Source organism: Neofelis nebulosa, chromosome 14, assembly GCF_028018385.1.
Source record: "Neofelis nebulosa isolate mNeoNeb1 chromosome 14, mNeoNeb1.pri, whole genome shotgun sequence".
Classification (NCBI taxonomy): Eukaryota; Metazoa; Chordata; class Mammalia; order Carnivora; family Felidae; genus Neofelis; species Neofelis nebulosa.
Window position 1 is genome coordinate 64245403 of NC_080795.1, and position 25318 is coordinate 64270720.

At 39.1% G+C, this 25318-nt stretch overlaps 2 protein-coding genes across 6 annotated transcripts in view; one reads left to right on the forward strand and one right to left on the reverse strand.

Moving 5' to 3' along the window:
- Window positions 1-9420, forward strand: part of MTBP (MDM2 binding protein) — an 85735-nt gene extending 76315 nt beyond the window's left edge. For 2 of the 3 annotated variants that reach the window (XM_058698931.1, XM_058698932.1), the window contains 5 exons: window positions 1675-1941; window positions 3864-4113; window positions 4682-4795; window positions 7942-8007; window positions 8565-9420. In XM_058698931.1, the coding sequence (XP_058554914.1) occupies window positions 1675-1941; window positions 3864-4113; window positions 4682-4795; window positions 7942-8007; window positions 8565-8603 (736 nt within the window). In that variant the 3' untranslated portion in view covers window positions 8604-9420. Of the gene's footprint in view, window positions 1-1674; window positions 1942-3863; window positions 4114-4681; window positions 4796-7941; window positions 8008-8564 lie in introns of those variants that run through there. The other variant, XM_058698933.1, reaches the window with a different exon arrangement.
- Window positions 9421-16272: 6852 nt separating this feature from the next.
- SNTB1 (syntrophin beta 1) overlaps window positions 16273-25318 on the reverse strand; it is a 242729-nt gene continuing 233683 nt past the window's right edge. For all 3 annotated transcript variants that reach the window (XM_058698939.1, XM_058698937.1, XM_058698938.1), the window contains 2 exons: window positions 22551-22741; window positions 16273-19437 (listed from right to left, as the gene is read on the reverse strand). In XM_058698939.1, the coding sequence (XP_058554922.1) occupies window positions 19345-19437; window positions 22551-22741 (284 nt within the window). In that variant the 3' untranslated portion in view covers window positions 16273-19344. The remainder of the gene's footprint in view (window positions 19438-22550; window positions 22742-25318) is intronic.

Here is a 25318-nt window from a genome sequence, read left to right on the forward strand (position 1 = left end):
AACAAGAGACTGGAGAAAGATGTTATAGAACCGAGAGACCCGTTGGGCCCCCAACTTCACATTCTGACTTGGGAGCTCAGTGTTCTCCCCTGTGAAAGCAAACTACTGGGTTAGATCAGAGATTTTCGGTCCTAGCTATGCCTTACAGTCACCTGGACGGCTTTTGAAAAAACGCGCATGACTGGGTTTCACCCCAGACCAGTTAAATCAGAAACCTGGGCATGTAGATCTGGTATCTATCTCGTAAAAGCTCTTCTGGTGATTTTAATGGTCAGCCATGGATTGACCGATCCCCAGGAGTGATGATTCTTCCAACTTACATAAGCTACTACACTAAATTTGTTAAAGTCAGGTTCTGAACTCACCAAACGGGGTCTGAAATCCTGGCGAGGCTGCATATTATCAGCACACTGTAAGGTTTGCTGTGGTAGAAAGTAAACCTGCTGCTGCTGCTGCTGATGACGATGACGATGATAAGAGCAAGAGCAGCCTACATTTATTCACTGCTTTGCTTGCATGTTCTAGGCACTGATTCTGAGTGCTTACATGTTCCTGTTCAAGGAATCCTCACAGTGGCTCTTGGAGATGACTGGTGTCAATCTCATTTTGCAAATGAGGCAGCAGAAGCATAGATAAAAGTTAAGCAATTTGGCCAAGTCCAAACAGCTAATCAGTGATGGAGCCAGATTTAAATAAATCCAGGGAGTCCGGCTCTTCAAAATCAAATATGAAAGTGTCACAAGGGATAGAAAAAGTCCTTAAAGCCTCTGGCAGGCAATCAGATGTTAGGGTAATAATGATATACTCCCTGGGAGTTGAACTAAAAGCTTATGGACCCAAAGTTCTGATTTTAGGGAACGTCTTAGAATTTTATAAGCCAAGAGGACGGATTGTAAAGAAAGGTTTTAATTTTTATGGTCCACCCATCATGTATGTGAAGCCATTTGTGTTTCCTTGATGCAGCTGTAGCAGGGGAGAAAGGGAAGAAAGAGTATTCCAAGGCCGCATACCTCATAGGTGATTTTCCTGATATGCTTATTTGTTGTACTTGACAACATGTAATTTCTTTATGTCCAGAAGCATTCACTGAGCTAACTTCTCATTGATTCCTTGAATCAGATTTGGCTAGAAACCAGATGCACAGGGACAGTTGAAGTTGTTTGAAGAAAAATCTGTCAATCAGCAGTAAAGGGGGGAAGTGAGTTTCAAAGAAAAATTTTAAGTGTTCTGAGCTGTGTTTGGTGAGCCAGTTAGAATACCTTTATACCCTTTTCATCTTTGTGTTGAAAATAAACTTGCCCTTTCTAACAAAAGTCAGCATTTCGTGTTGTTACATATCAACCATACTGAGGAATCAGAGGTTGGTAGAGATTTAAAGAGTATTAAGACAGCAACTCTATTATTTTGAAAATAAGCCAGAGGATTAGCATAATCTGTTGCCCAGAAATAGTCAAAGAGGAATCAGATCGTACTTCAAAATTTTTAATCTTTTGCCACGTCATCTAGCAGACTAGAAAAAACTGAACTCGTGAGGGAAGTCAGCCGTTTGCTCAACAATTATTAGGAATTTAAAGTAAGAGGTTTTCAAGTAAATGTTCTGCCATTTCCTAATTGGCAGGGGAAGGCCGTTGCCGTCCTGGAGACTGTGATTTTAATGGTCTTTCTCTTGTTCAGATATTGCTTGGATGACCGAAAAGCACTAGAAAGAGACGGGGGATTTTCTGAACTTCAGTCTCGTCTTATTCGTTATGAAACCCAGACCACCTGCACCAGAGAGGGTTTTCCGGTGCCCACGGTGTTGAGCCCTCTTCCATCACCTGCAGTCTTGTCAGAGCCTGGAAGCATCCCTGACGGAGAAGCTCCACAAAGTGAGCTCCGAACTGAAGTGTCTCGATTGAAAAGGAGATCAAAAGATCTAAATTGCCTTTATCCCCCCAAAAGGTGATATGTTAAGTACATAAAAATAGTCTCTTGACAGAAAGTGTTAGTGCCTAGAGTACTCTTTTATTTATTTATTTATTTATTTATTTATTTATTTGACTTTTATTTTTAAAAAATTTTTCTGACAGAGAGAGAGCAAGAGTGTGAGCGGGGAAGAGGGCGGGGGGGGGGGGGGGTAGAGAGAGAGAGACAGAGAGGATCCCAAGCAAGTTCCATACTCAGTGTGGAGCCAGACACAGGGCTCAGCTCCATCCCGCAGCTCCAGGGTCATGACCTGAACCGAAGAGTTGGATGCTCAACTGACTGAGCCATATTAGTCCTTCCTATTTTTAAGTAGCTTTCTGCATAGATCTTAGATTAATATTCCTTCATATCAGGAATTTTGTTTTCATCGTGAGCAGTTGTATTTACACTTGTAAGTTATAAAAAGACTTGACTTGGAATTTCTTGCTTTCTATGCTAATATACAGTCTGTTAGCATGATGGACTGTAAAGTGGTCAAGCCATGCAACACTCAAGAGCTTACCCAGAAGCAGCAGAACTGCTTTGTGGAAGAGGGGGTTTGGGGATGGCAGCTTTCCTACTGTCTGCCTGCCTCCTCCCACTGCTTTCTGCCTGCCCCGGCCCCTTCAACAGGGACTTCCATTGTTTCACGTAAAATATAGCTTAAAACGCTACATAATATTATAAGAAACTTTTCCAGACCCTTTTTTTGCTAGCTAAGGAAAATGTCCAAATACTGGAACAGAAGTTTTCGTAAACACTCTGAATTCTGTTGGATTCGTAGATCTTTAGTACCTTTGTCAAATTTAGGTCTTTGGCATCTACAGCAAGCTTTAAATTTTTATCGTATGTATGTAAATCTTTCAAAAATTAGGAAATATGTTAAAGTGAGACTTTCAGTTCTTTTTTTTTTTTTGGAGCAGTTAGAAATATTAGAATACTATGTCCCTGATATGGAATAACCAAATTATCATTTTTTAATTAAAAAAATTTTTCTAATGTTATTTATTTTTGAGAGAGACAGAGCATGAGAGGGGGAGGGGCAGAGAGAGAGAGACACACACACAAAATCTGAAGCAGGCTCCAGGCTCTGAGCTGTCAGCACAGAATACGATGTGGGGCTGGAACCCACGAACCTTGAGATCATGACCTGAACTGAAGTCAGATCCTTAACCAACTGAGCCACTCAGATGCCCATGTAATAACTAAATTATTTTTATGAGGACTTTATAAATTCATGGTACTTTTTATACATGATAAACCTAAAAAGCAAATCTGTTAACATTTCCTATACTGTATTTTGTAGGAATGTTTTTTATTCTGACTTGAGACTAATAATAAGATATGTGTTCTGGAAAAGAAAGAACACTGTGGTCTGTGGGTTAGCAGAATTGAAGGATATGAGACCCTATCTTGTAAAAGGAAATTTAAACATTTTAGAGAGATGGAACCATGATCCAACTTTAGTTTCATTTGTATTTAACACTTATTTTGCCCAGGTAATTGCATGGGTACAATAAGTATCGGTTATGGTTTCTTTGTCAAAATTATCTTTATAGAAAAGCATAAGTACTTATGCTGATTATTAAATTTACAAATATCACCACCTGGAGTTCCAGAGCTGATTGAGGTGAGAAGTTGTAAATTGACAGGGCTGGCAACAGCATACTCCTCGTTGCTTTTCCTCCTAGCTGAAATTCTCATTTGTTGTTCCTTGCTTTGTATGTTTTAGTCACTCATTTGAAGAACTAAGAGAGCAACTGTATAGTTGTCAATTACTTAAGGCAGTAGCAGCAAGAAATCTTGTTTGCTTTTCTTAGGTTTATGTTTCAGTGGATATAGTTGTCACATTAGGACAGAAAATGGGCCTCATTGTTGATTCATTTCATTTGTGTTTTTGATATATTTCTCCACAATAGACTTGTGAAGTCTGAAAGTTCAGATTCTCTTCTTCCTCAGACAAGTGGCAGCACTAATCCTCATCATCATGCAGTGACGTCCAGAAAACCACGAGCAGAGCGATCATTATCTGTGACCTGTCCATCTGTTCCAGTTCTTAGCAATGAAACTTCAAAAGTCACTACAAAAGCCAGTTCTGGTCAAAAAAGTGTGCATGGATCAAAAACATCAAGGCAAATTAAGGAATCAAGATCACAGAAACACACACGGGTAAAGATTTCTTTCCTGTCTCTTAGTTCTACATGGGAAGAAATTCCTGTACTTAGTTCATTTAAAATGTATGTCTAAAAATTTTATGAATGGAATAACATGGTATCGGTAATGTACTTTAAAATAATCCAACATAAGAAAGATAATGGATAAGTGGGCAGAGGTGTAAATGAAATTAGCCACAAATTGATCCTTATTGAAACTGATATATTGAAATAAGGATTCATTATAAAATGTTCTACTTTTCAGTGTTTGAAATGTTCCATAATAAAAAATACATACACTTATGTACATCTCTAATGTATGTAGCCTTTACACTCAGATTTTGTTTGAGAATTCATGATATGAATTCCTCTTAATATACTCCGGTCATTTATTCCTGACAGATATCTTATGATATGTGTGACCATGTAAATATTCCAGACCTCTTTTTTTTCCTCAGTTGTTTTGTCTTGATAAACTTATCTTTCACAGAGTTACATGGGTGTGTAATTCACACAAATCTAAAGAAGCAATACATTTGTACCTTTTCCAAGAAATATTAGTCATATGTTATGTTCTATTCAAGATACTGAAAGAGGTAGTTACGGAAACCCTGAAGAAACACAGCATTACTGAAGCTCATGGGTGTTTCACTGCATGCAGCCAACGTCTCTTTGAGATCTCCAAGTTCTATCTGAAGGTACAGTGTCTTCTTTCATAACAGCAAAATTGAGGTCCTGATATTCCTATTTGACAAAGTACATTTTAGCTTATAACTTGTTACCAGATTTTTTTTTTTTTTCTTTAGTGGAGATAGAAAAATTGGAGCCAGTGGGTGCCTGGGTGGCTCAGTCCATTGAGCGTCCAACTCTTGATTTTGGCTCAGGTCATGATCTCATGGTTGTGGGATCGAGCCTCATGTTGGGCTGCACACTGAGCTTGGAGCCTACTTAGGACCCTGTCTCTCTCCCTCTGCCCCTCTCCTCTCTCTCTTTAAAAAAAAAAAAAGAGAGAAAAAAAAATTGCAGCCAAAATATTTTATATTGAGTTTTGTCTTCATATATAGAAAACTACATTTTAACTGGTATCCTCAGTATCTCCCTAACAAGTCTTTGACTTTAAAGCTTTAAAACATGTTTAATTAGTAATTTTAGTATAGAGTGAAAAAGGCAACTGGGATGAGTGTCAGAACACCCTGTTCCTAATTTTGGATCCACTATCAGCTAGTTGTAAGACATTGGACAGATCAGCCACGCAGATGATGCTTCTGTAAAACTTGGATGCTGTTGGATTATCTCCAGTTTTTAGAGTTTCGGACTCAAATCAGAGTTGTGCGTGAGTTCCTGGTTAAAACTACAGATTGACCATGTGCATTTAATTCGCCGCCTTTTTAAAATCTCTCAAGAAAGATGGTATTAAAGTACAAAAACAAAGAAACAAAGAGAGAAAAAAAGTGTAGAAGTATGGTTAGTACGTTGTTGAACAAGACAGAGCCCACAGAAGCGTGGTATCATGGAGAAGCCCGCGCCCCGCGGAGCACCAGCGAGGAACAAACCACTTCATGTAACAGGTCTCCGAGGTGCTCAAGGTTTGAAGACTCCGAGTATCATGGAAGAAAGGAGTGTGGTGCCAGGCGGAAGATAAGGGGATTGAATAAAGATCTACAAAGGGAACTGGGGAACCTTGCTCTACAGGTCCTTCTGCCACAAGGGTAACTTCACGGTCCACTGCACGTACTCTCCCCCCCCAGCTCTGTGACAGTGCAGACAGTAGTCTCTGGAGAAAAAAGATTTAAAGGCCACAAGGAAAAAACCAGCTGGCCTCCTAATAACCCTACTTTGTAACGCCTCCAGACAGAGCTTCCAATATAATTTTATATCTCATCTTTAAATATGATTGGGCCTCCAAGGATTAGCAGACTTTTGAGGGTTTTCCAGTAAAGAGATACCAAAATGTAAAGGAATGAAGGGAACTCTTAAGCAGCAGAAAGCTGTAGAAAATTTCATAAAAACTAAAATTCTCTCAGAGAAAAGATAATTGCATCCTTAAAACTAGAACAGGATGCTGTTTCCAGAAACTGTATAGAACATGAAAGCTTCTTGAAATTAAAAATGTGATAAAATCAATCCAACAGAAAGGCTGAACAGTTGAGATGAAGAAATTTACCAGAAATTAGAATCAAATGATAAAATCAGGAAACATAGGATAAGAAAATGGGAGGTTCCTCAAAAAACTAAAAATAGAACTACTCTACATCCCAGCAGTTGCACTACTAGGAATTTATCCAAAGGATACAAAAATGCTGATTTGAAGGGGCACATGTACCCCAATGTTTATAGCAGCACCATCAACAGTAGCTAAATTATGTAAAGAACCCAAATGTCCATTGACTGATGAATGGGTAAAGAAGATGGGGTGTGTATATCCAATGGAATACTACTAGACAATGAAAAGGAATGAAATCTTGCCATTTGCAACAACGTGGATGGAACTAGAGGGTGTTATGCTAAGTGAAATAAGTCAGTCAGAGGAAGACAAATATATGCTTTCACTGATATATGGACTTTGAGGAACTCAACAGATGAACATAGGGGAGCAGAAGGTGCTTCAAAGCATCTGCAAAGAGGATGAAGTTTAGCAGAAGAAGGGACTGAGTCGAAAACCAAGAGCTGACCTAAGGAGCAGTTAGACCAAATCAGAGCAGATTTTGGGAGAAAGATTGCCAGGTGAAAAAATAATAAGAATAAAAATCAGATTTTTATAAAACCTTAACTGAGAGATTATCCAGTGTATTTGAGTATTTGAAACAACTTTGCTGTTTGTACGTTGAATCAGTCTATTGCAGCATTTGGCGGGGGTGGGGGGGTACCTAGAATTACACACATGGCAAACTAAGCAAATGTAATTTAACTACAGGATAGACAAAATGCTACACGAGAGGATAATTATAATACATACTTAGCTCAAGACTGAACTGTATTTACGGAGGTATAATAATGCAAACACACTATTTATTAATAAAAAATGTGGCCCAACAGTTATTGAGAGGAAGGGGAGGGGCTGGCAGGATTCAGACACCTGAACCCACTACCTGAACCCATAACAGTGTTCATTGCCTCTAATTCCTAAATCAAAAAGTAGCAGCATAAGCATATTATTCAGAAACCTGAAGGTATAAATAAGAGAAACAGCTAAAAGAACTGAAAGTGGCCGTCTGTCTTCTGGGAAGCATAACTTAGAGGTACAGCAGAGGACTGCTGTTTTTTTTGTTTTTTTTTAATACATTTTTTTTTTTACTTTGTAATCTGATATAATCCTATTTTTTTAAAGTCAAGAGATTTCAGTTTCCTTTCCTGTCAACAAAGAGTCATTCCCTCTTTTTTCTGGAATGAATTAAACGAAAAGAAGAGAAAAAAGCTTTTATCTAAAAAATAAATACAAATGCTGTATATTCATTTCCTGAGTACCAAAGCATTAGTGGATACTCATAGTCAAAGATGAAGCTTAGATTTGGTCAGTGCTGCTGCGAATATGAGGTTAGAATGACATAGATTTATATATATATATATATATATATATATATATATATATATATAATATATATAGTACACTTATATATATTTATATGTATTTTCCTGTTGTTACAGATGTTAAAGTATCTTGATACTTCAGGGTAGAGCTAATTATAATCTTTTACTTTGATTTTTTTTTTTTTGTAATATTTCCTGAGTCCCACTGATACTTGTACAATGTTTTAGGATAATCTCAAGTTTATTTGATTAATAATGACTTGTTCTCTGTAATTTAATGTACAAATCATGAAATGCTCTATTTTGTTATATTTAGGATCTTAAAACTTCAAGGGGTTTATTTGAAGAAATGAAGAAAACAGCAAACAACAATGCTGTACAGGTAAATAGCTTATTCCCAAAAACTACATTCAATTAAATTGCTATTTTACTTTAGGGTAGCTACGATGCTGTTATATATGCTGTAAGAATTCTCCTTAAAATACTTAATAATAGACTAATGCAAACAGAGCATTTTGGAGTATTTAATAGGTTGCTCTACTAACAAAAGAGTTTCTAGAAATGATGTTAAGAAAGAAAAATATTTTTAAATCCAAAGAGCTGGAAAAATTAATCCATTTTGATTAGTTGTTTTCAGAGTTTGGTTTAATTTCTTTCCAGTGACCCTTTGAAAACGTTTTTTTAAAAAGGTGAAAAAATAGAGCAGAATCTTTATTGTGTTCAGTGAGGACAATTCCTGTACTCTGCAGTCGAAATCTACCTTCAGTTTTCTTTCCTTCAGTTAGAAAATAAAATGTGCTTTTCAGATAAAATGTGTTTTAAGATTTTGACACGCTACTTCTAATTTCAAATTTCTATGATACTGTTTGAACTTGATCTTTTGCTAACCCTTGTGTTTTCAGTAGAAACAAACAATAATCACATTTTTTCTCCTCCTAGGTGATTGAATGGGTATTAGAAAAGACAAGCAAGAAATAACACAGAATCTTTCTCTTTGGACAGTTATAAATTGGCCAGAGCTGTTATTTCCTATTTGTTTCTTTAGTTTGAAAATTATAAGCAAATTTCAAACTTTATTCATAGAATAGATGTTTTGTCTCTAAATAATTTTATAAATATCCAATATTTATATAGTTTTGAGGATGCTCAATTAATGTGCTTTTTAAATTGTATACTTATTTTACAGTTTCACTATATTTTAATTTTTAAGGTTAATATTTTAAAATATGTTTTTAAATCTTTACTCTTGGTTATTTATTTCAATAAATAGAAAAAATTACTTCTTTTCTTCTTGGTAAATGTCTTTGTTGTTAGGCCAGATAAAATGACTGAATCTCAAGTAAGACATTGCCAGTGGCTTTTCTCATGTGACCCAACAGCATACTTTATTGGGAAGTTCCTGGTTTAGAAAATATTGGTAAAAACATTTACGCAGGTAGCTGTCTTCCCTTAGCCCTGCCTCGGGGCCAGCGCTGTTGGAGCTATTCATGTTTATTTGGGATTAGAAATGAAGAAAGGGCAGAAATTGTGAAAATAAGATATAGTGAAAATGACTAAGTAGAGACTCCCAGAAAACAAGATCTTTTCTCATGGTAGAAAATCTGGAAAATGCAGAAAATACAAAACAGAGTAAAAAAAATTCCAACATTGCCCCACTATCTCTAGGTAACCACTGGTAATATTTTTAAAATATATATGTAATTATTTTTAAAATATTTTAAAAGTTGGAGCCATACATGTGTGTATATGTGTGTATGTGTGTTCATCTGTGTCTGTGTATTAATTTAATAGCCTGTTTTCCACTTAACAACATATCATGAATTTTATATATATATATATATATATATATATATATATATATATATATAATTTTAATAACTGTGTAATATCAAGGAACCACAATTCGTTTAACCAGTCCCCATTGTTAGACATAATAGGCTCAATTTTTCCCTATTATAAATAAAACTGTAATGAATCTTCCTAATGCATCACTGATTATTTTCTCTGTATAACTTTTTAGGAGTGGAATTTGTGAGTCTTAAGACTGATGGTAATATTTCCAAATTGCCTTTCTGAGAAATCAGTTTGCATACCCACCAGCAGAGTCCCTGTTTCCTTTTTTGGTGACTAAAAATAGTGAGGGTGAGCATTTTATTTACAGTATATAAAGAACCAAAGAACCCTTACAACTTAAGACATAACCTAGAGGGTTTTTTTTAATAGGCAAGGAGTTGAAAAAACATTCCACAAAATGTTACAAAAGAAGATATAGGAATGGCAATAAACACATGAAAGATATTACAACAAGATATTACAAAAGAAGATATAGGAATGGCAATAAACACATGAAAAGATGTTTAGTGTCCTCACTCGTCAAGAGAATGTAAATTAATGAGATGCCTCTAAACACCAACTAGAATGTGTAAAACTTTAAAACTGATGACACCATGTCTTGGTGACTATGTGGAGCATTTGGAAATCTCCTGCACTGATGTTGGGAATGGAAAATGCAATAATCATTTTGGAAAATATTTGAGTTTCTTATAAAATTCAGTTTACACTCTGCATATGACTCAGCCATTCCCGGGTTTACCCAAGGTAAATAAAAGGCTGTGTCGTGCAAAAAATTGCACTAAATACTCATACCCACTTAATGCTTAGTAGCACCAAACTAGAAACAACCAAAATGTCCATCAATAAGTGAATGGATAAGCAAATCATAAAATAACCATAGGGTGCCTGGGTGGCTCAGTCAGTTGAGCATCCGACTCTTGATTTCAGCTCAGATCATTATCTCACAATTGTGAGATCGAGCCCCATGTCCGGCTCTGCACTGAGCATGGAGCCTGCTTAAGATTCACTCTCTCCCTCTCCCTCTGCCCCTCCTTCCCTCCACCAAAAATAATAAAATAAAATATCCACATAATGAAATACTACTTATCAATATAATAGAACAAACTAAAAATATGCAGCAACATATGGATGACTCTCAAAATGCGCTCAGAAGAAAATGGCAGAAATATGAAATTCTAGAAGAGGAAATACAGAGTCACAGAAAGCAAATATGGTTTCCTGGGGTCAGATGTTGGAGTGACCGGAAAGTGACACGAGGAAACTTTGTGGTAATATAAATGTTCCATGTCATGGTTGTGATGGTAGGTGTACTGGCTGCACATTTCTCAAAACTCATCAAACCGTATACTTGGAATTGTTGCATGCTGCGTAACATGGGTACTAGAATGTTCACCTAGATACTTAGGCAAATCACTCTGTCTTGATTTCCTTCTAAAAGCCCATTGTCCTATCAAAGTCTCCACTGTGTTCATATTCCCAGATAGTTGATAGAGAAAGCCCAGATCCAATCTGCTTGATTAAATTTGTACATTCTCTGTTGTATTCAGTTGAACTATATGAAACTGATACCCAACCTTGTTTGCCCCAGAAAGAGTCATCAAATACAGTTTCCAAAAACACTGCACCTTTGCTGCATCCCTTGTTTGCCGCATGAGGCCAGTGAGCCTTGGGAGGTGACTGGGTGGTGGGGTTAGGTCAAGCTGTGCAGAGAGAGGGAGGGGAGACCGGATATATCCTTGCCAAGGGAACACAGTAACTCCATCTGTTTTGTAGGTTTTGTTTTGTTGAAGTTATATCTCCAAAGTGAACCAATAATTATGACTTGGAGAACTCTTTCAGTCAATTCAACTGGTCAAAGAAATTGGTTCCTAAATTTTTAGATGCCTTACTGGGATTCCAAAGCTCATTCCACGTTGTCTACCTCAGAGGCTGGATTCTCAAGTAAAAAGTGGTTAAAGATAAAAGCAGGCACAAAGGAGAGACCTAAAAGGCCCAGAAACTTCAGGTCAGCGTCTGCTCCTCCAAGGGCATCGAGCAAGGAACTTCTGGCAAATAGCACTTCGTGTAAACTACCACTCACGGAAGGAGAGGTGGCAGGGCTGAAGTACAGATGCACACACTTTGGAGCTAAGCTCCCTGGGAGGAACCCAGCCGAGCAGGTGCTCTGCCTTTATATAGGGTAAGCATGACAGGGTCCTTCAAAGGTATATGAGCAAGAGTGCAGGGACTGAGCTTAAGATGTCAGCTGTTCTGGGGAGTTATTTACCCATGCTGGGAAAAATGCTGAAAGCTCGCCCTCTTTAAAATGACAAATGACAAGGCCCCTGTATGAGGGAAAGAGGGAGCCACGGGGCCCGACCAGCTCACTGTGTTACGTAGAGATGGTACATTTGGCAAGACTGTTGCCTGCAGAACCTGGAAAAGAGTTGTGCTGATGCACTCATGGAGTATTTGGGTTATTTCTAGGAAGAATGTTAAAAAAAAAAAAAAAAAAGTGTCAGTAGGCCATGTGTTAATTTAGCTACATCTGGTAAGATGCAGGAAAAGATAGATGAGCCAAAGGAGGAACCGTGCGGTTTTCCAGCGTTTCGAGGACATACTGAAGTCTTAGGACATCGTGAGTCAGAGAAGTGAAATGGTTTCGCACTTCCAGTTATTTCCAATGGCAAAAGATTCTCCAAGGAAAAAGATCAAACCTAAGGTGTGGTTATATGATCCTTTATTAAGACCTTAGAAATATTTAGGGTGAATGATTTAAAAGTAGACCCTGTCAGCTAGACAAAAGGGTTTTTAAGAATCTTAAGGGTGTTGTCCCCCAGGGACTCAGACACGAAAGTGAGGAGAGACCTGTCCTGAAGAGAATGGTGAGCGTGACCATCATCTAATGGACTAGACGAGAACTTGATAAACCACGCCCACAACATATATTTTTGAGACATAATTCACATATCATAAAAGTCACCCTGTAAAGTGTAGAATACAGTGGGTTTAGTACATTCACAAAGTTGTGCAGTCAGCACCACTGCCTAATTCCAGAACATTTCCATCACCCCAAACAGAAACGCCATTATCTATAAGCAGTCATTTTGTATTCTCCCTCCTCCCAGCCCCCGGCAAACAGTAATCTACTTTCTGTCTCTATGGATTTGCCTCTTCTGGACATTTTGTGTAAGTTGACTCATAACAGTTTATGGCCTTTTGTGTCTGGCTTCTTTTTCTTAGCATGAGGTTTTCAGGGTTCATCCCATGTTGTAACATGTGTCAGTATTTCATTCTTTTTTATAGCCGAATGTTTTGTTTATCATTAATTAATGGACATTTGGGCTGGTTACACATTTAGGCTATCATGAATAATGCTGCTGTGGACATTTGTGTGCAAGTTTTTTGCATAGACATAAGTTTTCCATTATCTTGGGCATATGCTTATGAGTAGAATTGCTCGACTCTATGGTAACTCCACGTTTTAACTTTTTTGTTTTAACTGTTTTCCAAAGCAGCTGTACCACCTGGCATTTCCACCAGCCAATAATGTATTAGCGTTCCAAATTCTCAACATCCTTCCCAATATTTGTAATTATTTGCCTTCTTGACGAGTGATGTGAAGTGTGAGGTGGTACCTCATTGCAGTTCTGATTTGCATTTTCCAGATGACTATTGACGTTCAGCATTTTTTCATGTGCCTGTTGCCCATTTACAGATCTTTGGATCTGTCCACTCAGATCCTTTGACCACTTTTAATTGGATTGTTTGTCCTTTTATTGTTGAGTTGTAAGAGGTCTTTGTATATTCTGGATTCTAGCCCCTTATCAGATACATGACTTACGGATATTTTCTCCCATTCTGTGGGTTATCTTTTCTCTTGCTTTATAGTTTTATTTCTTATATTTAGGTCTGTGATCTATTTTGAGTTAATTTTTGTGTACGATATGATTAGGTGCTGATGCCGTATTTGGAATGTTCAATTCCAGGGCTGTGAGAGTAAAGAAGAAAAAGGAAAAGAGGTGGGGAAGGCAGGAGAGCAAAGCAGGTGATACATTATTCAGTGGCCACTGCTTCATGAGGCCCGAAGAAACACATCCAGTCCCCCAGCAGGTGTCTTCTCAGTCACAGGGATTGTCTTAGGATACAAGGTGTGTGGAGAAACCCTGTCACAGGGATGTACCCAAGAAAAAGGAAGAGGATTCTTTTTCTGCTTGGCTCCTTCGTATTACTATCTCCTGTTTGGCCCCACAAAGATTTAAATCCTGTACAGTTCTGGATTGCTCAGGTCATTAGTGACTGCTCAGGACACAGTTTTTTTGTTTTGTTTTTAATTGTTTCAATGTTTATTTTTGAGAGAGAGACAGAGTGAGAGCAGGGGAGGGGCAGAGAGAGAGAGAGAGAGAGAGAGAGGGAGACACAGAATCCAAAGCAGGCTCCAGCCTCTGAACTGTCAGCACAGAGCCCGGCGCGGGGCTCAAACTCTTGAACTGCAAGATCATGACATGAGCCGAAGTCAGATGCGTAACTGCCTGAGCCACCCAGGCGCCCCAGGATTTTTTTAAAGTTGATTTCCCCTAGCGGCACCTGGGTAGCACCGTCGGCTAAGCATCGGACTTGGGCTCAGGCCATGATCTCATGGTTTGTGAGATCAAGCCTCGAACTGGGCTCTGCGCTGACAGTGCGGAGCCTGCTTGGGATTCTCTGTCTCCCCTTCTCTCTCTGCCCCTCCCCCACTTGCACACACGCTCCCTCTCACTCTCGACTGCTGCCTCTCTCTCTCTCAAATAAGTAAACTTAAAAAAAAAAAAAAGATTGAGATCCCCTACCTGTAAGGTAAAGAAGTTTTAGAAAAGGACAATGACAGTAAGATAATAATACATTTCAATATGAAGATGCTGGGGTACAACTCCACTAAAAGATAAAAGTAGTCGACTATTTTTGCCTAGATTCAGCGTGAATGAGGCACATCCAAGTAGTCAGGTGTTCTGTGTTGATGATTCTAGTCCCATGTACGTACGCACATGGGACTAAGGATGAGTTGTTTTTATAAAACATTTTATAAAATACCCTGAGCCAAACAAAAACACAGTCTTCCTTCCATGTGCATGGTAGCTGCACACCTAGAAAATTCAGAATATATTGAAGCAGTCAAAAAGTGTTCTTGTATGTAAAATGTAGTCAGGGTCTAGGCTCAGATAATTATGTTTTTCACCTACGTGAACATCTCAGAGGACAAAACAATTCCACTGGATGTGGGGACTGTCATCACCTGGCAGGAAGTCTACCAGCCGCGGTTCTTGTTCAGTAAATACTGTGTCCCCCCCATCCCCCACCCCCGCATCGTTGTGATGACAAAACCACACCAGCACAGATTTCCAAAATTCCAAAAGAGTGGCATGTGCCACTCTTCCTGAGAAACACTAAAAAAAAAAAAAAAAAAAAAAAAAAAAAAAAAAAGATGGACTGTATATCTATGTATCTGTGGTTTTATCTACATTTTGCAGAACTTGCATTTAGCCATTTTGTCCACGTTAGCACTTAGAGACAGATCAGTCTTCTAATACATCAGTGTGCCAAGATTTATTTAGCTTATTCATTGACCTTTTTAGCTTCTTGTTCCAAACATGCTGCAAAGATGATCCTATGTTAGTCTACTTACATCTCTAGAATAAATCTTAAAGTCAAAAGGTATGTGTATTTTAAAATTTTTCTAGATTTTGCCAAATGCCTTCCAAATTATTGCCAAATGTACACCTACTAATGGGCTTATAAATACCCGTTTTCTCATCACTCTCCACCACTAGGTTATTATGGAGAGTTTTAATCTTGGCCAATTGATTCTTTAGGGATAAAAACAAGGCATTTAAGTGTCCTATTTAAAGCCATTTTCAGATAATTTTATATTGCCTAGCAACCCCCCAGCCTTGATTTGTCTTTTTACTATATATAGGACATTCATGTGGAAAGAGATCGGACTTCAGTGTTTTCTAGGGTATAACAGGTTCATGACTGAAAGTCAGGCGGACCTACGTTTTGGCTCTAAAAATGAAAGGACTTTCCAACAACTCTAGTCATCCAGCAGTGGAATGACCTGCCTCAGGAGAGTGGGAGCCCCCACCCCATAGCTGAACACTTCCAATTTCAGGCAGAATGAACACTGCAAGGGATGTTCAGGAAGAGTCGCCTGAGTTTAGTGGAATATTATGCATGGTTGGTGTTTCCCAAACTGTAGTACTTGGACCAGTAGTGTATATGGTATGACTTCAGGTGGTACAAACTTTTTAAAGAATTTAATTGGTGTGTATTCATTTTTATATGTATATACTATGTTGCTATATTTCTAGCAAATATACCCTAAGATATACTAAGGTGGTATTGTTAAAATTATAAACTTTTGGCAATAATGTGCTTGATGACCTCTGAAGTCTCTTCAAAAGTGAGATTCTACAGTTTAAATGTAATCTCAATACTACTAAATTTTCAAATAGTAAAAAGACTTCCCAGCCATAGACTAAGCCATTATAAGCAATTAAAAACACACCAAGTTGCAGTACTACATAAGATTTGAGTATTTGGAGCTTGGTATACAGGTCAAATCCCATGTATTTTTAGTTTAAGAGCCAAGATCCCTAAGCTCCAGATGAAGACCCATCCTGAAATTATACACAAAACCTTCACACACCAAACTTTCTAGTGGCATCTCCGTTACCCATTAGCACCTTCCAAGGCCAGTCTTGGAGGAAGAGAATAGTGGGATGTGTCTTCACATTCCGTCCGTGGCTATCATGAAACCACCAACCAGTCCACCATATTCAGAGGTGAATATTTATTTAATTCATATGTAAAGTTTACATGATATCCATGGTGCTATAAACATAGGCACATTTTTTTTTAACTCAAGGTACATTCAAATATTACCCCCTCACCCCAGCCCACTCCCCTCAAGATGGACTATCTAATATTTGTAAAACAAGGGCCCGAAAGGCCCTGCTCATTAATTGTAGGAGAATTCATTTTTCAGCATTTTAATTCCATCAATTGATAGAATTAATTAAACGCCTCCACGTGGATGTTTTTAAGACGTTTATGATTTTTTTCTTCTACTTAGTTCAAGTCAGGAAAGAGACTGCTTTCTATATTCCTCTTGGCCTTCTTCAAATCCCTGGGATGCTTAGGGATCGCCTAACCACATCTACCAGCAAAATGGGTAGCTTCCCAGTAAGTACAGTTAAAACATTTGTATTGATTTACCCTTAAAAGGACAAATGTGAATTTAATAATTCATTGATTCAAATAAGAAACGGACTGCGCACAAAGCAGATTGGACAAAAACAAATTCAGTGATTGTATCCAGACATAGGACTTTGTGTCTTTCACAACATCCATAACACACATCAAGACAAGATTAAAATCTACAGTATAAAATCATTGTAATTTGCTGAATTCAGAACGAGGAAAAATGAGTACTTGAAATTGATTCATCATAGCCACTCAGATATGATACACTTTAACTGTGAAGGAAAAAAAAAATTCGTATACACAATTCTCTTAGTAAAATTGTCTATTTCTTGCTAATAACACATTTTTATTCAGAAAATGCATAAATTTATTCAAATGTATATTTTCTAAAATATAAATATTTAACTTAAGTTTTTGTAAATGCAGAGAATGTAGTTTGTTGACCCCCACCCAGATATTAATCAGTCTAAAACTTAATGTGATGAAGAAATATTTGTAATTATCATTTTAATTTGTCTATAAATATATAATAGGATCTTTGCAATTTAATTATGAGCAATTAACTCATACTTCATGTAGTAATGAGCACCTTAGATTACATTGTTGAACTATTGGCATTAATGTATGTATTTCAATGTTATTTACAATGCATAAGTATAATTCTCTTGTATAACAACATTCCAGTGACTTCGAAAATATGTCATGAAAGAGTTCGGTATAATTTACAAATGCATCAAAGCTTTCCTGTAGTATTCAGGGTGGGATTTCACTCCTCAGCATTTTAAAATAAGAAACCAAAAAGAAAGAAAAGAAAAGAAGAGAAGAAAGAAAAAAGAAAAATCGGTGTCCTAAAGCTGTTTCCAAAGTGTTTTTTGTTTTGTTTTGTTTTGTTTTATTTTGTTTTTTTAAACACCGGTTTCAACAAGATGCCCTGACAGAAAGGAGTTCTAGAAATGTTTGAATAGTACACGGGTCCCCCCTTGAAGAATCTCAGTGTATACGTTAAAGCCCTTGAGGGGGCCCACAATCATGAAATCTGTTTAACATTTCTTACCTTGGTGTTTAACACACTTTAACACACAAACCTCTTATTCTCCCCCAACAAAACACGTCTGTCGATGCCCTTTGGAACTAGTGTTACATGACAGACACTTTGGGAAACACAAATCTAAAACCAGCTTTGTAACTCAATAAACATCTGGTGGGCAAAATTACATTCCTTTAAGACAGTTTCACTTTTAAAAGCTCTTTGCATAGGTATTTGCTAAAAGTTCTGCAAAAACGCATAGGTCCAATCCAGAACATTTCTTTATGTACATTACAGGGGGAAGAAGGGTTACAAATGCTTACGGAACCTCTAGAGCTAATTTTTAAGGTTTGAGGAAAGGGACTCCGAAATCAAATGATACTGGTGTCTTTCTACTGAATTTGTATTGAAAGGTAAAAATAAAGGCATTAAATCAGAAATATGCTCTATGTTGTCTGAAAATATTCTTGTAGAAAAATATCAGGTCATTATATTATTTCCCTGGAATTCCTAAGAGCTGCGGATGCTGTCAACAGATTTGATTACCACTCTGGGTGTATGCGTAAAGCCCACATCGTCCAGAATTATATGCGCTGCTCTATGATTGGTTCGAAAATGCATGCATACGAGCACAGGCAGGCACAAGGGTCAATAAATTGCTCAGTATTTCCACTGAAAACCACGAAATGGGGATAATTAGTTAATCTCATGTGAGCTGTTTTATATATATATATATGTATGTTATATATATAGGAGATATACATATGTTTATATATATCTCAAATGACAATCTTTTAAAAAAATATCCATAATTTGCTTTCTATAAGTAAAGCTATCCGTCTTGGCTCTAAGATAACACACCTTGGTGTGAGTGCAGTCTCCAGATTAATCATCTTTCAAGCACACGACTCTTCTGCAAAGCTCTGCACTATAAACAGTCTACTTTGGTTCAGACTCCACCAGCTCAGAGCTCAGATCAGTATCTGACGCTTTATTTAATTCCTGCTCGGCATATGCTAATGAGAATACTTCAGACTCATTGTACATCACTGAAAGATAATTCATTAAGAAAAAAATTACAGCTGCTTCATACTTAAGTAAAAGGTGGGTTTCCAATTTGAAGCACTTCTCTTTCCTTACCAGCAAAAGTCAACTCAATTAGAAGTAGGCAATCAATCACACTAAAACAAGGGATCATTGTTATCGGGGGTGAGGGAGGTCAATGTGTCCATTTCTCATCTGGTCAGCCCTTGCTTACCTGGGTGAACCAGTTGCCTAGACACTGGTGTGATTAAGATCTGCACACGCTGTTCTAATGTTCATGTACTTGATTGTCGTGATTTCAAAGCTATGCTTATGTATTCCCGTTCGCCCTCACCTCTTTACCCTTCTACCGTTCTAAAAAGCCATTTTTCTCCTGATATTCCTTGCGGTATTTTCTTGGGGCACCCCCTTGTAGTTGGTGAAGCTGATGGAGAAGTCTGGGGCAGCTGAGGACTCGGGGATCTAAAGCTGACCGCGGCAGACCTGCTATGCTACCTCTCCCCGCTCGCCGAGCAGCCGATCTGACGTCCCACAGCAGCCCTCCTTCTGTCCAAGGCAAGCCATCCCCCCTGCTCAGGCCACCAAGCCCAGTCTTGTGATCTTCGCTGACAGGAAGGAGTGAATGATGAACACGATCGGCTTGGGGCAGGAGTGAAGGTCCAGTTGCTGAAATTTAAAAAGAAGGGAGCGTGAGAGATTTTCAATCAATGCTTGATACAGAATAGCGATTTGCACATCAAATGGATCTGAGCACTTCCTGCTTTTAAATGGGAACTGAATCAATTATGGCTGTAAATCCTTGCCCCCCCCACCCCCTCAGTGAGATTTAAAAGCTAACTCTTTGAACTTATTCTTTACATCTCATATATCTTTTTTTTTTCCGAAATAGGTTCTGTGAAATTTATATATACCAGTAGCATCCATAGTGATGTTGCCTTTCTTGACTGTCTAAACCATTTATTTTTGGTATCACAATAGTGATATTATTTATGTTGGATTAGGTCCAGCTTGGAGGAGCACTAAATTTCACATCTGAAGATTAAATTTGAGTCCTGGTTTTAACACTTTTTTTTTTCCTTTTAATACTTTCTAGATATATAATCTGGGACAAGTCACTTGAAATTTTTCTTAGTCTTACCTAATTTACAGGGTAAACAGAGTATTAAATGAGATACTGTATGTGAAATCCAGAATACAGGGGCACCTGGGTGGCTCACTTGGTTAAACATCTGTCTGACTCTTAGTTTCGGCTCAAGTCGTGATCTCACGGTTTATGGGTTGGAGCCCCGCATGGGGCTCTGCGCTGACAGTGTGGAGCCTGCTTGGGATTCTCTCTCTCTCCCTCTCTCTCTGCCTTTCCCCTGCACTCTCTCTCTGTCTCTCTCTCAAAATAAATAACAGAAAAAGAGAATTCGGAATGCAGAAGCCCTAGGGCTAAGCAGCTGTGTCCCCAGGGTCCTGTGCTCTTGAATTGTAAGCATGTGCGTCACATGTCTGTTAAGTCCCCTGCTCCGTGTGTGCCTACGTGTGTCTCCACCCATGACCAGAGCATAAGAGTCAGGTTGAATTTTTATCACTGGACCTAATTCAGGAAAACTGGAGGTGTTTCCAATTCTGTTCTGATGATGACACTACTGGGGAATCAACAACCGGAATGTATAACAGTATCTAGCGAAGTTAGGGTTGTATTTATCACGAACCAGGCACCGTGCTAAACATAAACTAGGCACTGTGCTAAATATTAGCTCTACACCGTCTTACGTAATTCCTACAAAATCCCATGAGGTAGTTATTGCTATTATCTCCAAGTTTTATATGGGAAACTAAGACTTAAAGAATTTCTAAAACTTTCTGAGCTCACGGATCTTACAGGGAAGGGTACATACGGACTCAGATGCAGGCTTCTCTGATGCCAGAGTCGGGGGTTAACCACAGGATTCTGTTTTCACTAAGACAGAATGCAACTTTTGGAAGTAATCTTAAAGATTACCCACTTTAGTCACTGTATTTTATGGAGAGACTCAGATCCAAAGAAATACAAGGACTTGCCCAACACAACTGGTGAGTTAGTTACAGACTCAGAACATGGGTGTCTTGACCCTCAACTCCATCTCAACAGCACATCTCTGCTCCCTTCCCTGGAAAAGGAGAGGAAAGGCTGGGTGGTGCCTGCCTCCTGGGGTTGCTGACTTGACCTGGGGGAGCTATGTGTGAACTTGCACTCACCAGCTGAATGGACTGGCAGCAAAAACTCAGTCCTTCCTAAATCTCCCGAGTCAGGTTATAATTACAGGCTTCAGGAAGGCTGAAATTTAGACCTAAGTGATTTTCCTCACGGGCAAAAATAGCCTTGATTTTTCAAGCCAAGGATAGCAAGAGACTTTTTTTTTTTTTTTTTTTGCTAAGGAGTGGTCCCCTTTAGGAAAAAGCACGCAGTTGACTGATAAGAGCAGCAACTGAACTACAAGTATTCTTAGCGAAAGGGACTTTCTAGTCACTTATTTCCAAACTGGTGCTTCAGACTGAACCTACTGACTGAAACACACAAATCCTATAAAATCCTGTGGATCCATTTTAAAGGTTAAGGAAATGACTGGCTGGAAACTGTTCTCAGAGAGTTCAGATGAGCAGCCAGGCGTAGGGTGTTGGATTCCTCACGGCCACAGGTGATACCCACAGTGAGAAGTGCTGGTTATGTGGGGCCGGTGGTGTCTTGGGACCCAAAACAGCAGTGCTCGTGACTTTGAAATGAAGGCCTTATGCTAACAGCTTAAACGAGGTCCTATGTCTTCCGGAGAATGTCAAGAACTATACTTGCTTTCTAGAAAGAATGTGCAAATTCCCACCCTTTCATAGAACTGAAGAAGTACACTGTTATTGTTGTAACAGGCAGTAATGATCACAGCAAATTGTGAATTTCAATACACTGGCTGTTTGCATTGATCTAAGTCTAAAAGTTACTCTGACAAATCTGCTAATTTTGTTAGACGTTATTTGCCATTAGCCCGAAACTTCTGGGCTCTTGTCTGGCTCTCTCTCCATGCAGGTATTGACCACAGTTCTTTGTTCCCCACCATCCCTTCTACTCTGCCCCTCGTCCAGACCCTCTGCCTCTGTGCTCTCCATGTGCTGTGCTCCTTGCAGACCTCCCCGATGGCGGGCATTGCGCATGTCACGCCCCCGCACCCCCCACACCAGCAGGGATGCCCAGGTTAGATTAGACGCTTGAGACTTTTTAAGAATGAATGGTGCATTTTGAAGCTGGTGGGACCCCATTTAATGAGAATTTAATGCTGACTTTGTAAAAGATTCTTTGATTCAAATATTGATTTGCTAGTGGAAAATGAGACAAAAGTTAGGAACTTTGAGATGCTTGGATCTAATCATAGTTTTTCTAGGATCAAACAAGACATGAGCCTGCAGGTACTTTTTTTTTTTTTTTTTTTTTTTTTTAATGTTTATTTATTTTTGAGACAGAGACAGAGCATGAATGGGGGAGGTGCAGAGAGAGAGGGAGACACAGAATGGGAAGCAGGCTCCAGGCTCTGAGCCATCAGCCCAGAGCCTGACGTGGGGCTCGAACTCACAAACTACGAGATCGTGACCTGAGCCGAAGTCAGACGCTCAACCGACTGAGCCACCCAGGCGCCCCAAGCCTGCAGGTACTTTGCAAATAGTCAATTGCTAAATAAACATAAGGCAGCGTTACGTTTGCAAGCCATCACAGATGTGCCGCCCAGCAAAACATGAAATCGCACTGTCTACAGAAATACACTTACGATCTCTCCATCTTTGCCTCCAAAATCCAAATACAGCATCCTGATTCCATCATCTGAAGACATTTTCAGCTTCTCATAGGGAGACTGTAAGATGGTCTTGGGAAAGGCACCCTCCTGTGGTTCCGTGGTAATAGAAAATCCATTCTCGTAATGTATGGTCAGGCAGCACGCCTGGTTTTTGTAGGTGCAGGCTGAGGGGGAGACAGGAGACACAGCGGTGTGAGTAGCAAGGTCGGTCCATTTTCCCAGGCACTTAACTTACAAGTCTCCTCAATCCCAGGGTCAGCCACACATTTCTCAAGTTGAAAAATCAATCACTGCTCATGAAAATCTTCTCCTTGGATGGATTTTGATAATGTATCTTAACTTGCCCCATGAACCCAAGGGAAAGAAGCTGAAAGAATTCCTTTTGCTGGGATTTGCTGACTTTTATCTGGGCTCTCGCCCTTCTCTGACCCTCTGATAGCACACACGTGGACAGGTATACTTGCCTGCCACTGGCCTTGTCCAAAGCCGGAAAAAACCTGACATTTGATGTAGGGTAAGCTACCTCTGATTGGCCATCATCAACATCACCACACACACACACACACACATACACACACACGCGGCCCAATGCCATGTGTCTACCGGCTGGTGAAAGAAACAAGCTTTCCTCCGTGACATTACCAAAGTTAGCACACCTAAGCGGTCAAGAGCAAGTAGCCTAAAACCACCTCATTTTTAATTTTTAAAAAGTCCAACAAAGCTCATTTTTTAAACAGAAATGAGGGTTTTAAATGTTTTCTCTGATGATCTTGGGTCCTAGAAAAGCTGTGCAGTAGGATAGACACCAGATGTGGCATCTTCCGTGGTGAATGCTGTTTCCTCTCTGCCCAGTGTGGCATTCAGGAGCCCCAGGGAGTGTTCACAAGGTGCTGTGTGATCCAAAGCAACAAAATTAAAATCTCTTGATGACAACAGGTGCCAGCTTTTGTGCGTGGTCCTCACTGTGTTTAGGAAAAGTGACCAGCACTCTAAGCTTGTGAGCGGGATGCAGCCTTGCCCCAGAATCCTACTTCCTATTTAGGAAGACTTGTGAATGTTTACACCCCTGATCAAAGAGTTCTGAAAAAGGTTATCAGATTGGATTTTTTTTTTGCCTCACAGAACACCACAATTAACAGACCCTGGCAAGTAAATTGGCTCAGCCCTTCATACACATCTGAAAGCTCTTTAGGGAAACCAGGATATTTTCTTTGCTGGAGATGGGGATTGGGAAGAGGAAGAGGATGGGCATTATGATTGCTCTATATCAACATTAGCTCAGCTTGGCTTTATAAACCAAACTGAATTTCACCTTACCACAAACTTCTGAAGCAGGACCTTAGCTTAATATTATAGGTGAAAAAAAGTGACGCTCAGACAGGTGAAATGTGTCCCAACTTAGGTGGTTTAGAATTCAAAATTCAAGATCTTTCCACTCTATGCCATGTCTCTTTCTCCTTCTCTGGAAGTCAGGATATAGAGGGATGTGGAGAGGGACCTTGGCAAAGAGGCAGAGTAATGACTGTATGGTCAGGGGGCCTTTAGAGTTTGGGGGAAGACACAGGGGACTCACAGAATGAGGCGGCTTTTAATTGAAGCTCTGCTTAAAACCCATACCCCTCCTTCTGACTTCCCACAGGCATCTTTCAATTTGTAACTAAGAGCTGATATTTCCCAAAGGTGTACTACAGTCTCTAATAGATTTCTGAGTCCTGGGCAGAGCCCCTCAGTAAATCTCATACTCTCAGAAGGTCCGTAGGCCTCTAGCACCCCCACAGTCCTAGGATAACCAAAGACAGTGGCATGGGTGTAGTTATGGCTTCCCATCTTGAATCCTTGTTTTTGACACTCTTTACTTCTATTACCTGCAAAATAGGTGGGCAAATGAGCTTTAAACATGCTTTTCTTCTTCCTTCCTCTATATTTGAACTTTAAAGCTATGCCATCAGATATTCTGAATTAACTGATTGTGGTTACTTTCAATTGTAGTTGACCTCAAATGGTATCCGTGGCCTTCATATAATGGAATTGGTTACCTCAAGATGTTCTCAATCCACACAGGGTAAACCGAACACATTATCAAGTTAATTGAAGCTCTGATTAAAACATAAGCCCCGTTCCCCTACTCCCTGCAGGCATCTTTCAATTTGTAACTGGGTTGCACCTTTGATCATTTCCGTAATTTCTCCTCTCCCACCACCCGGCTAGCTCCATCCACACAATTCATTGTTTATTTCCTTTGGCTGGTCTACCACCAGCCTCATTATTTTCCTGTCCAAGTAGAGTTCAACTTAGAAAGATTTTACAAAATCTGTGGAATGCCAACTAAACCAAATCCCTTCGGCCATCTCCAGTCTTTCCTAGAACACTCCTGAATTTATTGCAAGGAGCATGGATCTTTCCGGTATTTACACATATAACTTAAGTTTAGTTTTCAGGTTTTCCAAATCTCAGCTCCAAAACTCTAGTTTTTCTTGCCATACAGATTCAGCATAAAAAAAAAAGTTTCAGCGACGCTCCAGAAAGGTTTCCAACAATGATGGAAAATGGTCGGAGCACCAATCAGTTTCAGGGTAACTGCTAAAAGACACGCATTTTGTTGGTGTTGCTGCAGTGGAAATTCTACAAAACATCTGTTTGTTCACGTTTGCATGAGTAGAGGAAATGTGGAGAAACCGTACTACACATCTGAAAGATGTGTGTCCCACCTTTCAGAATATTCCTGAGTCCCGGGGGAAGCT